General features: G+C 30.4%; 1 protein-coding gene across 4 annotated transcripts in view; it reads left to right on the forward strand.

Moving 5' to 3' along the window:
* LOC134685014 (ETS-related transcription factor Elf-3-like) overlaps positions 1-15,197 on the forward strand; it is a 39,001-nt gene extending 23,804 nt beyond the window's left edge. The window contains exons 1-9 of one of the 4 annotated variants that reach the window (XM_063544356.1): positions 9,627-9,785; positions 10,929-10,995; positions 11,502-11,658; positions 11,838-12,101; positions 12,363-12,491; positions 12,706-12,873; positions 13,129-13,528; positions 13,801-13,921; positions 14,578-15,197. In XM_063544356.1, coding sequence (XP_063400426.1) covers positions 10,975-10,995; positions 11,502-11,658; positions 11,838-12,101; positions 12,363-12,491; positions 12,706-12,873; positions 13,129-13,528; positions 13,801-13,909 — 1,248 coding nt within the window. In that variant the 5' untranslated portion in view covers positions 9,627-9,785; positions 10,929-10,974 and the 3' untranslated portion in view covers positions 13,910-13,921; positions 14,578-15,197. Of the gene's footprint in view, positions 1-9,626; positions 9,786-10,707; positions 10,996-11,501; positions 11,659-11,837; positions 12,102-12,362; positions 12,492-12,705; positions 12,874-13,128; positions 13,529-13,800; positions 13,922-14,577 lie in introns of those variants that run through there. The other 3 variants (XM_063544357.1, XM_063544354.1, XM_063544355.1) reach the window with 3 other exon arrangements.
* Positions 15,198-15,416: the final 219 nt, after the last annotated feature.

Genomic DNA, 15,416 nt, shown 5'->3' on the forward strand with positions numbered 1-15,416 from the left:
AAAATGTTTAAAAATAATAGTTATGGAACTTATAACATTAACTGCATGTCATGCTTTACGCTCTTACATAACTACTCTGGTTTTTAAAAAGCGAAGATATATATTTAAGGGGGCTCCTGGGTATAAATCAATTTTGTTTTCTAATATAGGATTTCGCTATATTGTTTTCTGAATGAACTTTATCATATACTTAAAAGAAAAAAGAAATAAAAAAATGGGGTCACCGTTCATTTAAGCTCACAATCTGCCTCTGGAAGAAGCATACATTTTTGTTAATGTCCCTTTTTTCTGTTGAACTAATAGGAGAAATAGAGGTAATATTGAAATAAATAAATAACCTAATTACAGAAATCGCTTAAATCTTATAATTATTTAGTTTTTGTACAGCTTATTTGAAAACAATAATAAAACATATTGGTCACCGATGAGTTAAAAAAGATATTTCAAATTTAATGCCAAAAACTTGCATTTTTGCACCAAAGGGAGATGATTTGGAGCTTTTTCAATGATATAAACATCTTAAAAAGTCATCTGGGGCCAAACCGAATCAATTTTATGGGGTTGTTTTTTGTACCATATCATAAAGTGATTACTAATAGTGTAAAATATAATATTTAAAATAAAAAAATAAAGGATTATTTTTTTGCGGAAATTTTTGTACCCACGAGCCACCTTAAGAGATAAATAGGTGTTTTGTGGTTATAGCACTAAATGTTAAAAGAAATAAAGTTCTATATGTGTTATTCAAAAATATTTTGTATAGCGTGTGTTTGTTTACCCATATTTACAAAACAAATGTTTTAATATGTTGACGTGCAGATCGATGCTATCGTGTTGCTAGTGTAATTAATTGTTTACATGCATGCTAAATTTTGAAATGTTTGAAATACTAAAGATGTTCTTCCCCAGCAAAATATTATCTGAGCTGTATTTCAAAACCATATGGAATTTTAGGGTACTCTTTAACTTAGCACATATTTTGGAACTATTAACTTGTTTTATTCGAGATGCACTGTTGAGTATTTTGATGACGAAACGCGCGTCTGGCATATAACATTTAAAGCCGGGAATCTATGATGAGTTGAATTAATACTAAAGAAGAATCAAGGAGAAATAATCATTGATGAGTATGTAATACTATAAAGCAGTTACATTATTACTGTGTCATAGTCAGACGTACGAACGAATGACAGATACCAGTATCATATGGCCAAGTTATAGACCTATCAATAAAATGATAACAATAATAACTCTCGAGAAAGCATTCCTAATTGTTATCGTTCCAAACATCAAGAATTTCATAAGTTATCAGTCTAAAGTGAAGTATACATCTAGAAGGGCTAGTCAAATCACATTCAAATAGCTAGTCAGCATAGTTTTGTTCCAGGTGATGAATTTGATCGGAGCAAATTGTAACCTACCTTCAACGATTAATAGTATTTACCTTCACTAAATATTTAATATAATTGTCAGCATGGGGAACTCTAACAAATTAAGAAGTACTGGTATATATAAACTTCAGTAATTATACTTTTTAATTTCAAAACAATTCTTTGATTTTAGTTCTCCGTATCTATGTAAATTATGTCCTGATAATAACAAACATAAATTCGCACAACGAACACACATTTTGAAATACTAATAAACAAAGAAAAAAGATTGAGGGCTAAGAAGGTCAGATTTTCTAATTCTTTGAAGTTTAGGTGAAAATTTCCACTAAAAATAGATTTGGTACTTCCAGTTTAAACTATGCGAATTAAATATGACCAAGTTATGAAAGGTCAGTTTTTAAATGTCTCTCATTCAGAACTTTGTGACCTCTTTACTACAAATTATCCGAAAGGAATGACCATAACACTTTTGTTGTAAGCAATGTTTTGATAGCAATTAAAATACGTATTTAATATTTGACGAAGGTAAATTCAGAAAAGCTATTTTGACTCAAAAATCTTATAATGTTATAATGTCTGTACCAAGTCAGGAATTTTCTTATTGACTTTCCGTTTTGAATTTTCCTCGGAGTTTAGCATTTTTGTGATTTTACTTTTTTTCATATGCTAGTTCTAGGTCGATATCGCAGCTGATGGACTGATGATGGTATCATAAACTCAGTCAGTGATTTAGCATTGACATTATTCAAAGTTTACCTTTCCTAAATTAAACTTGAATACATTTTTGAATTATAAGAAACTGAGGTTTCAACTCCCGCAGGCAAATTGACTTAGAGGGAATTGAAAAGTGTTCTTCTGTCCTATTTGGTGACATATCCCTCAAACTATTTGTACAACTCTGGCTTGCAAATGTTTGTGGTAAATCGTTGCTGCTGAAGGTCAATTCAGAAAAGCATTTTGATTTAATCAATTTATGAAGTGCTATATTTCATTTAAAGTTTGTAATTAATTATGATAAGGCAGGTGAATTTACATTAAAATGATAACCATACTAGTTTTGTGTAAGGACTTAGGTACTGATCTTGATCAGAAGTAATTGTGACCTTCCATTCTAGAACGACATGCTTTACCCCCACTACATGTAAATACAATCATGAACATTTGGAGCTATTACAAATAATAAAGATTTTATATAGTTCAGTAATTATACAACTCAACTTAATGTTGTTAATTTCTGTGTCATTTGGTCTTTTGTGAAGAGTTGTTTCATTTACAATTTATATCACATCTTCTTTTTTATATTTATGTTTGATTTAATTTGTTCGTGGCATTCTTTATTGTGCCATAACAGTTTAAAACATAAGTTACCACAGATAAAATATGAACATTCTAATAAACAAAGGGAAAGGTTTGAGGTTTAAGAAGGACTTATCAATTCTTTGAAGCAGATAAAAATTTCCACCAAAAATAAATATGGTTGTTGCAACATATTAAGTACTCACAGTAAACCAACCGTGTGAATAATAAAACAAAAGAAACAGTTTATCATTGTTATTTTACAAGAATCCATACAATCAAATTTCCGTGAGATCATCAGATAAGCTTAAATGAAATGAAACGTAGAATCTTATTTCTTTGAAAGACTCTGTAGTTTTAACAATAAATAGATTTGTTACTTCTAAATTAAACAATTACACAATTATTATAGTTAAAGAACTTAGTGTGAACTTAAAATTCACTATTGATAAATATATATGAAGAAAACGACTTTTTTCCCGAAAGGAATAACCGCTTTCACATACTTATCAAAATATGATAAATGGCTGAGAAAACTAATATAAACCTTTTTATCTGACGTCGCTCAATTTGGATTGTCAGAAATATATGTGAATTTTGTTTTACTCCGGCACTGACATGATTTTATGAAAGACGCAAAAATATCCGCCCAAACCGAATATAACTTGTGTTCTATCGTTTTGTCATGTATTATTTTGACAATAAAATAACATATTTTAAAATATACGAGACCAATATCAAATGGTTAAGATATGAACACAACACGTTAATATATATACATTTCTTGCGTCAGAAGCGCTTTTTTTAATTTAATTTCATCAGGAACGCACAAGCCAAATATTTGAAAGCCGAGTTCATTTAAACCGAAACAGTGAATGAGTTATACGACCAACATGAACCTACAAAAATAGTTAAAACACATCTTAGGCCAACTTTTCATGAGGGTTACATGTATAACTAACTCATATTACAGATTGAAAATGCATGCGGTAAAACAAATCAAACCTCATGGATATGTTAAGAATTAGTAAAATAGATGGGGTTTTTGTGGACTTATTTTTTTAACAAATTTCACAAAACTGTACCAGTGTAGCCTGCAGCTATATTCTAGCTTGTAAATATAATTTAATTGCTTTATGGCACCATGGTGTCATAAATATTTGGCTCAAGAGACAACTATACTTTTACAGAATAAGACAATATACATGTATATGTGTTGATATTCAGGTTTTTGAATTAAAATATATAGATGTAGCTTTACCGAAATTTATCAAAGAATTCTGCTCTAATCGGTGTTTTTTTAGGGCCGTCATAAACTTTCAGTTCACAGTGGGTTATCATTAGTTTTTGTACATGTTAAAGCTTTATAAAACTGTGTCATTGAGGCCAAGACACCTCTAAAGTAAGGGTTTTTTTTGTTGTTGTTTTTTTTTTGGGGGGGGGGGGGGGGGGGCTATTGTGAAGTGCATGTAGGAATTTGGTTTTCACGTAATGATATCTCATTCACTTATTTATCATTTACTTTATCTGTTCAATTGCTTGACATTTAGATTGTATATGTCAGTAAAGGCACTTCTCAATAGAAAAAACACAAACAATTCATATACATATAATAGCAATATACATCAACAAAATAATAGCATTTAATATAAACAAACAAAAACATTTTTATTTTGGCATGGTTGTGCTACATTTAGGGACGACATCAAAAGATCAAAGTATGATAGAAATAAATATTTCAATTAGTTTAGAGTGGGGTAAACATTGCTGCAAGTTTTGTTGATCTGACATCGATTTTACATATATCCATATTGGTCAATCAATTTCTCCCTAATTAAGTGAAGAGGGGGTCGGGGTCAGTGAAACAACTATGTGAATTAAGTTGTTTATCCTACATTGAACTTTTGATGTCGTCCGTTACAATGCCATAGTTGAGAAAATTATCTGAGACATTATATACAATCAACAATTACACACCTTATTTGTATTCAACGAAGGTATACATTCTACTAATATTTTAATCCGAGTTTGCATAAGAATGGAATAATCTTTTTATCGCTAATGTTTTTATTTCCTTAGAGGAAATTTACAGTACGGAAGATATAAATAGTACATTGTTTTTTGTTTCTTTTATAGAGGAAATTTATAGTACGGAAATTATAAACATATTGTTTGCATGTAATACAATTGAAATCTTAATATCTTATAAATGCATTGCTGTATTCTACTATTTGTTCTTCTTTCTTTAAGTGTAAGTGCAGGAAAAAGGAACATACTTGATTAATAGTCGGTTTTATAAAATCATTCAAACAAAGATTATTTTTCTGAATCATTCAAACAAAGCATTTTTTTATAAAATCTTTAAACAAAGAAAAAAGAAAATGGAAATGTAAAGTATAAAAACGGTTTAACACTTTCTATAACATTGTTTACAATTAAGACTAATCGACAATAAACTGCTTTGAGCCCATCAGTTATTTAACTCATTTCAAAATATATGTTAAAATATTTGTATATTCCGAATGTACAGAGGGAATCAAACAAACACGACGCAAGCCAACTGAATCAGTCATATCGGTCACTGTATAGTGTTTTAACAATGAGCAGTCATATCGGTCACTGTATAGTGTTTTAACAATGAGCAGTCATATAGGTCACTGTGTTCTAACAATGACCAAAACCCTCACTTTAAAGTCCACAGCTATACAAGGCCAGAAATGACATATCAAACGAGAAGCCAAACAAATAATGAAATGAATAATTAAGATCGACAGCAACCAACGTCCAATCCCTGAATAAGACGATCGTGACTTGTGACTTGTGACTTGCACATACAGAATGTTGCGGGGGCATTTGTGATGTATATTTACACAATTTTAGCTGTTTGATTCCAACTAATGTCACTTATACCGTTCATGTCTGTTTGGGTTGCTCACCTAATCATGCTGATTTTCATAATATAGCAGATATATATGTAAACAACCCTAATACAAATATGAAGTTAGGCTAAAAAAAAACCAGGTTTAGCGACCTTTTATTTTATTCAGACAAATCTTGTACCAAGTCAGAAACATGACAAATGCTTTTCAATCGGAACGTTGATTGGTAACTCTTGATTTTGTCAGAATTGTTTTGCTCCCTTTTTAATTTACCTTGGAGTTCGGTATTATTGTTATACATATACTGTTTAAAATATGTGTGTTCTATAGATATGAAAATATGAGCTATGAGTGCCAATGAGACAGCTCTCCATCCAAGTCACAATTTATAAAAGTAAACCATTATACATAGGTCAACGTACGGTCTTCAACACGGACCCTAGGCTCACGCCGAAAAGCAAGCTATAAAGGGCCCCAAAAAACTTACTAGTCGGTAAAACCATTCAAACGGGAAAACCAAAGGTCTAATCTATATGAAAAAACAAGAAACGAGGAACACTTATAGTCTGGTATGTGAACAAAGCAAGACATAACACTAACGAAAGGTTTTGTTCTAATCCTTGTTTTTTCTACAACTTGTCAATAGGGATTGTAATTTTCTGTTTAAAGTTGCTTTATTTTGCATCATTTGACTTTGTCTGAACTTTTTTATTGAAAGAAGACCAATTTAATGCGAATCATGCTTTTTGTGTGGATGGTTGTCTCATTGGTACTCATACCACATCTTCTGACATGTATATTTTAATCAGTTATTTTGCTTGTTCAGACATTTGAAAAACTCCTTGTTGAATAAATAATGATTCTTGAGGGGGATATTTTCCGTGTCGAATTCTATCAGTATAAGTGTTATGTTGCTAAATAGATACTTAGAAACATAGATAAATTTGTACAAATGTCTATATACACCTACATTTATTATCAATACAATTGTACTGTATCAGTGTACTTCAGTTTCATTTATAGAACTATGTTTATGCGGTCATGTGGAGGACTTTGCTTCTTTATTGTTCAAGCTTTCTAGGAAGGGAATAATTTGTTTTTATTTTTTTGTTTTTATATCAAGTTAAATATTTGAATTTTGTGTTGGTGTTATACTTACAAAAGTATGCCTGAAGTTACACTTCAAAGTGTGTATTATAAAAATATTTACGATTAAAAGTATCAGGTGTTTCACAATGTTTTTGAATAATCTGTGTAGCCTGCAGGATATATAGTTCAAAAGATGTAATATACTAATATTTACAATAATGTATGTATTTATTACACTAATTTCTCCAATATACATAAATCATGGATTTATTTACTGATCAATATCGATAAACCTGATAGCACGATTAAAACAATAAGTAAAACAAAGTCTTAAAATTCATCCGATATCCTCTCAGCAGTCAATGATAAGCCTTTTCAAAGCCGTTTTTTTTTCATTTTTTTTTTCTCATTTTTTCGTTTATTCTTTTTTTTAAATTCTTTTTTTTTTTATAAATGTGACAAAACTGAACGAAAAAGATAAACAATTTAACATAATTTTGCATCAAACCAATTACGAATTCGATGATCAATATCTTATTGCAAGAGACCTCACAGACAAATCAATCCCTGAAGGACATACATTTGAACTTTAGTGTATAGTTTTCTCAAATTGACAATCATACAACATTTTCTTATTTTTATGACTATATAACAAATCATGTTGAAACTGTTGTACTGCAGATGCACTATGACTGATATATGGTTTTGTTTTGTTATGGGAAATTATTTTTGTCCTTAAATGCACGAATGAAATATTTGCCACTGGACGTTAAACAAGCACCACTCCATCAAGGACTTTTATAATTTCACTCTCGAATTTTATTTTAAATCTGACATCATTGCATATCTTATACAATGTGGTCTAAGTAAACAATCGTGGGTTTTAATGTTCGGTTAGTTTTGCCTCCAACCGTGATGCGATTTTCCTTATTTCACCATTACACAATCTAGTTACATTTGTCTCTTAGTTCTAGAACTTCATTTGTGATATATCAGTATCTAATGCTTTTATTGATAAACAAAGTATTTCAAATTTTATTGCAATGAAAAAAAAATCTTATTGTTTAGGAAATTAAACTTCTATAAAGAAATAAATTAGTTAACAACCCTAGAATTTAACATTACGCCCTGGTGATGTCATTTTAGTCTGACATATAGATATAATATATCGGCACCTATGATGTACTAGATTGCATAAACACTTTTTATTGTCAAAGCAAGTTTTTTTTTCTGAAATTCTTTAACATTGTACATCAATACACTCAGCTTTTAGTTCTATAATCGTTGATAATTATAGCTTACAAACAGCGAGATACGTCTAGTACCTACCTCGCTTGATCAGTTTTTAGGTAGATTTCCCTAGTCAGCTGATTCGTACCTGTACAATAGAGTTTAAAAATACAGGTATCGTAAACCAATCTATAAGCTGATAAAATTGATTTTAGTTTGTTTAACAAATATCCCCTTTTTGCCGTTCATTGTCAAATTGAATTGAAAGAATTTCTTTGCTGGCAGTTGTTCACGATACACGCTATAGGAGCACCCTAAATAAGTATTTTTAAAAACAAATTGTGAAAAAAATGCATTCAAATATTTAAATTGCACCTAAAAAGAAATCACGTTTGTTATTACAACTATGCAATCACGTTTGAGTTTATATTATAGATTAATAAAAAAAAAATGTCTATCGACTTCTTGTCATATTTTTTTAATAGTTTCTTTTCTTTTTAAAAAAAATTAAAAGGTCATTAAAGTTAGTCTACAATAGTTCTAAAATGCATGAATTTTGTACTATTGCACGAATTGATGGAAAAATAGGTTGATTTGACTTTAATTATGTTACTTTAATTATGTCATTTACGAAATTTTAGTACTGAATATTGAAAGTATCAACTGTTAACTTACATGGGCCTTTAGTAGTGTTGAAGGCTTAATAAATTGCACAAGGGCGCATCTGTTACCTTCAAACGGAGGGTGTATGGTTTTCTGTCAGAGAATTTTATTTAGTTTTTTCCACGCTAACAATCAAACTATTTTGTTAAAAAATCTTCAAGGTATTAGGATTCAGAGTATTTTTGTTGTCCTCTGCAAACACATTTTTTTATATCATAATTTGGGAATCAGAATATTTTTTTAGGAAAAAACATTATCCCATCCCCAACCTACCTTTGAGGTTAAATGGTCGTCCCCCTAAGGGATGACCATTAGTTTTGCTATTATAGGGGGCGGGTAGAAGGATTTTGAAAAAAAAAAATATGCTTGCCTGCTGATAATTGAAAAGAAATATTTTTTACGAAAACTGACAAAATAGCATGAAAATGAAATGCAAGCCATTGCAGGAATAAGTTTCGTAAACAAGGGAAATACATACCACGTACTAGCAAGATTAAAACATGAATATGCCATCCCCCCTTTTTTTTTAAATCAATCAAAAGGGACTCTCCAATAAGCAATTAGAATTTATGATTGACAATTATACGTTGACCTTGAGATTTCTTTTCTGTGTTATTGTTGTATGGTTGATGCCAGCTCATTACCATGTACCCTTAATCCGTTTTTAGCTTAAAGTCTAAGCTTTAAAAAACAATCCACTGTACTGCATTTCTATGTTATAACCTACATGTATATTTTATGTATAATTCATAGCTTGTATCATTGTCATAAAACCACAACACACTCCACCTGTTTATGTCCTTACTGACTGACCTAAAACCAGGGCAATACTATTTAAAGGGAATACGATTTATATTTATTGAAAATAAAATAATTTGTTTTTATCCGAATTATTTCACAAAATAGTAATTTATGAATGGACACTTAAAGCAACGTTATTTGTAACTCAATCATCCAAGGTTAAGACTAGACAATAATGCTGTACAGCTAGTTAAAAAGCCAAATCGATGACCTAAATAGCAGTTCACGTCAGACCAATGAGATCCACTGTACTCAGAACGGGAATTTCCCCTTCAATCCAATATTTCTGTATCACGTGGCTTCAGATTGTATATAGTAAACTAAATACACATATAAATATTACAAATGAATTAAATGTAGGATAGTAAAGTGTTAATTTTAAAATATTCTGTCAACCGTCTGCAACATCAGCAGTCAAAAGCATCTTTAATAATCGGTATGTGATTTATTTATTATATTTTGCATATGACAGATAATTGATTTTTAGTGTTAAACATTTTTCATTTATAAATTTTTAGAATAGTTTATGAATATTATCTGAATTATAAACTTATTTATTTTTTTATTTCATAATTATTCTTCTGAAGTAATTTAATGAATAAACATGCTGTTTTACTCTATCCTTTTTGTAATGGCAGCTCTACAAAAACAAAAGAGACATTAATATTTGCTGATATTCTAATTTAAACTGAAGTCATTTTACATGTATCATTACTTAAGTCTGCACTGAAGAGTAGTTTGCTTTCAATGAACATATATATACAAAATATCTAGTGATAGCATATATAATGATTGAAAACAATAATCTGAAGACGCAACATAATTTGACCTAATATTGCCATCGATTTTCGTGATGCTAATCTTCGCCATGTCTTATTAATCGATAAATGCCAAATGCACTTTGACATTTTAACATCAAATCCTACACTTTTTTCAGGAAATTTTAAAATTTTGACATTTTTAAGCGTGATGTTATCTTATTAATAAGTAAACAGTGATCCGTTTTTATGCACAGATAATTGCATAAAGGATCATCATATCTACATAAAATTCATAAAATGACCAGAGGCTATTTTTCAATTTTAAAGATGATTCCGATTAGAGTTTTCGAAGATTTGGCCTGTTTACAGTGTTAAAGCTCTTGTCAAATGATCAATCAAAGTTTTACTTACGACAGGTAGATATATGGCCTACAGGAATTTCGGGTAGAATCGTCGTAGAAAACGTGGGATGGAACTCCGAAAACTTTGTAGTCATATATTGGTTACAATCTTACAAATGCTTTAGGCCTTTAATGTCTTTTGATTATTGGAGGGCTGTCGGTTTATAAAATGATGCCGCGTGCCGTAAGATTTCATAGTTGTTATTTGTAATTAATGAGAAAACGGTGTAAAGAGACCGAAATCTTATAAAACGTTTGGACTTATAAGCTTACTTCATACAGTGCAATAAGTGACCATCTATACAACATCTCTCTCAGACTAACGGACTTTAATCATATAATGTACAGTATGAGTGCTATAACTAGTTATACTACTGACATAGGAGATTTACATCGTTACCATTCTATGTATTTCAGACCCATTTCACCACAGTTCCCTCTAAGTCAGGACGATCTCATTGATATGGCTTCATCTCCACAAATAGTAAGTATAATTCAATTATAAACAAACGTATAAAGGATAAAAGAAAAAAATATGAAATAATCAATAATTTGAAGAATGTTGTAGATTGGCGAAATGAAAATAAAAAATAAAAATCAATACAAATTACCTACAATAATGCATGGATGGTTTGCTTCTATTATGTGATGCTGTGAAGAAAACTTACACACATTTATTGTATTAACATATAGTTTTGAAAAGGTAGACAAAGGTTAAAGGTCAATCATGCTTTATTCATAATGGATTTATCAAAATATAAATAAAGGATTATATCTTATAGTCTATGAGAATTGTAATCTTATTTAATTTTTAAATCATTTCCCCGAATATCTAATCCAGTTTCTTGAATTTTTCAAAATTAAATAAAATATGTGTTTTAATTTAATTTTGTTCATTTGCTCCCACACTTGTGAAGTGATCAGCTCGTTGTTTATAAAGACTTGTTTGAAATGAATTTAACTGAACAATTATTGCGTTTGTTTTTGAAGGTTCCATCTGAAGGTTACCATAGCGACATGTCAGAATCCGAGTTGTCTTTCCATGAACAAGAACCAATGATTATCAAACAAGAGAAAATATACGGCTGCTGCAGTCCATCAGCAGAATACGAAACTAAAACATTCATGGATTTATCAACCAAAATGGGTAAATATATACTAAATTTATTATACTTTGATGACTGTTTGAATCAATTTAATTACTTGAAAGAAATTTTTTTCATAAATAACAAAACATGATTTTTATTTGAAAATATTAAAGTTAAAAACTAAAAAAAGTTAAATTTTTAAATGGTATTTATATTCTTGATGATAATTGTTTTTCAGAATACACTGAACAAAGTGAAAATACACAATTATTGAGCTGGACACGAAAACATCCAGAACATTGGGAAAGCAGGGAAGTTTTAGACTGGGTGTACTATGTTGCTGATGAACTGTTCCCAGAAAGTGAATCACCAATCAGAGGCGAGAAATTCCAGAACATTACCGGGTCTCAGCTTTGCAGAATGACTCTGGCCGATTTCCTTGACTGTGATGGTTATTATGGAAAGTCTTTGTACGACACATTCCGTAGTTGTCTTAATCAAGGTAAATTTCTTCAGGTTAATGCTTTTTTTGTTCAAAATCCATGAAATATAATGAATGGGTGACAAAAAAGATAAAAGTTTATTTCTGTAGTGCAGACTAATTAAAACAGTTTGATAAATCATTTTTGGTGTCATTTTACGTCGAGAGTGTTCACAAAATGTTGTCTAGATTTACACATAAATTAGGAATAACTTTATACAATAAACTGTTATTTACAAGTTAAGTACATCATTTGCAGTTCTCGGTTATTTATGATTTCAGGACGTTTTATTGAACCTGCACCATGTGACTATACAACAGATTATTTGAACACGAATGTTCCAGAGTTCTACAAAATGTACCAAATCTCAGAAAATATTGAACCCGTCAACATAGATACACGAACAGAAAGTAAGTTTACAAAACATTTTCATCACTATAAATTCAATTACTTTTATGAAGCTGTAGTTTAAAAATTAGTGATTAGAATAACAAAGAGAGTGAACAAGAGAATAACTCAAACAATTTAAGGGAAAAAGAGGAAAGCTACATTTTTTTCGGCAATTTACTTGAAGAAGAGTAATTAATTGTCCTTTATTTATTTTTGATAATTTTTTTTTTTTAGAAATGTTAGAGGAGAATTTAAACCTTGTAACAAAGATTGATGATATGGATGGTATGAGAAAGGTACAGATCGGAGGCATGTGGATACCCTTTGACGACGACCCATCTAACATCCCTGATGCATTCTTACAAGTCGGAGATCAAGTCTTAGATTATATCAGTGAAGATGGTAAGTCATTTATCAATTGTGTCCTTTTAATTTATTCTTGACCAGTGAATTGAGAATAATTTGATGATTTCTTAAGGCTGGATTTTTACTATAGTAAAATGATGCTTGAACGACAACTTACATAATACATTTTACAATTTTACAATTTTAACAATATTTAATAGTGGAGGTAAATAAATTATATAGATAGAATCAAATATTTCATTTTATATTATTTACAAAATTAAGCTTAATGGCTTCTATTTTTATTTCCAGAATCTGACCGATCAAGCGATATCAGCAATGACGGCTCACGATTTTTGTCACTATCAAATAATTCCTGTACCGACATTCCATTATTACCGCCATATCACCGAACACGCCCACAATCCAGTGTATCGAGTGACGAAGGGGTGTTTATGGACGAACCAGTGTCCCCAATAGAACCAAAACCTAAAAAGGGACGACGTGTAGGTCAAGGTTCAAAGGGTAATCATTTGTGGGAATTTGTGAGAGACTTATTAAAAGATCCTAGTTTGAACCCAACATTATTGAGATGGGAAGATAAAGAAGCAGGAGTGTTCAGATTCGTGCAGTCTGAAGCTGTTGCCAAGATGTGGGGACGTAAAAAGAACAATCCAGGCATGACTTACGAGAAGCTGAGCAGAGCTATGAGGTAGGTGTTTTTATACAGAGCTAGTAAAGCATGTTAAATTTAGACAATGGTAGCATGGGAAGCGATGTCAAATGTATCGTTGCATATTTGTTCAATAATATTTATTATGTTTTGTTCAATGGTTATATCCACTTAGAGTGACAAAATATTGACTCTTTTACTGTTAAGAAAGTTGTATTTATTTAAAAGAAAGTGGAATAATTGATAAGATGATGAGGTTAGTGGGTCTCTATAGTTAGACACTATCTAATGTTTGCCTTTTCCATGTGCAGGTTCTGTAGATCAGCTGGCTACTTCGCTGAAGTGCCAAAATCTGGCAAATTCCCGAAGAAATTATGCTTTAGATTCGGTCCAAAAGCTTATGGATGGAAAGAGGTGTAGAGAATGCTTTAGGTTAATATTTATATATATTGTGTGCACTAACAAGCTTGCTTGGTTATGGGCTTCATGTTGTATCTGTCTTTTTCTGTGTCTAACTTCTAAACAAATTATGATAATAGTTTATGCATTCTTTTTTCTTTACTTTTTGCAACACATTTTCTTTTCTGTTTTTTTCTTTTCCTCTTTTTAAATTCTACTCACATGCTAACTTAAACAATTTCATTTATTTTTTCTTTTTAAACCTCTTTTTTTCACTAATTCTTTTTTCGTTTTTTCTTTCAAACTGCTAGTTCTATTTTTTTATTTCTTATTCTTTAACACCTACTTTTTATTTAAATAGTAACCACATCTCCTTATGTTTAAATTTTCATTTAAAGAAATATAGAAATTGAATTATTGAAAAATGTATTAAGTAGTCAACAGTTTAATTTTTGTACTTTGTACTTGTAATTTTTAAATATAGACGAGTAAATAAATTTAATTACATAATAAACTTTTTTCAAATAATAAACACAGTAAGTTTAAAGATAATTCGATAACTAATATCAATATTGCATGATTTGGTGAAAGATTATATGTAGAATTGTGCATGATGATTTTATCATATTAAATGAGATTTGTTTGCTTTTGTAATCTCTTGTTAAACGTCCGTTTATTTGCACTTTCAGGTACTATTACAAACGAGGCATTCTCGAACGAGTCGATGGTAGACGACTGGTTTACAAATTTGGACCATTTTCCACTGGCTGGAAAGAATGAGAACATTTGGTTGCCAGTCTTAGTTAACCGCTTCAGTTAATTCCGAAAGATGACGATGAATGACGAGAAATACCGAAAAGATCTCGGAGAGTTGAGCTCGGTAGATTCCGCCCAAGGACAATATCATACCATCAGTATTAGAGGAATAGAAATAAATCAGCAACCAAGTAATGGTGTATGGCCACTCCTCATTTCGTGACTCAAATCACCCATGACAATCATTTTCTATAAAACTGAAATCCGACAATGGCCATCGTAAAGGTTCTATCGAATTAGAAATCCGACTGAAGTCACGTGGTGTATGGGAGTTGATAATCTAGTTAAGATTGTCAGTGTTGTATCTCTGTAAAGGGAATAAGGTTCTCCGTTAGCATGTAGCCTATTATTGTATTCTACAAAGGAGTTGATAATCCACCTATTATTGTTATATTGTTGTAAAAATCTCATAATTTATAGATTGTTTATATTTGATATTTATTTTTTTGTATATTTTTATATAAAAGAGTCAAACTAATAAATTGTTGATTCTTCTTTTCTTTTGATCTCTCTTTACATAAGATTTATCATGCATACAGACCATGTCTCGAGACTCAAGTCTATAAGATAGAACACATTGTGTTACTCAATACATTATGACAAGTAAAAATTATCACATCATTAGGAGAGTATGTGTAACCCATAATAAGGTGTTCATAATGTTATAATGTCATTTCCTGTGTGGAAATTTCCAATATTGATGTCAATGGTG

Source organism: Mytilus trossulus, chromosome 9 (assembly GCF_036588685.1).
Source record: "Mytilus trossulus isolate FHL-02 chromosome 9, PNRI_Mtr1.1.1.hap1, whole genome shotgun sequence".
NCBI classification, from domain to species: Eukaryota; Metazoa; Mollusca; class Bivalvia; order Mytilida; family Mytilidae; genus Mytilus; species Mytilus trossulus.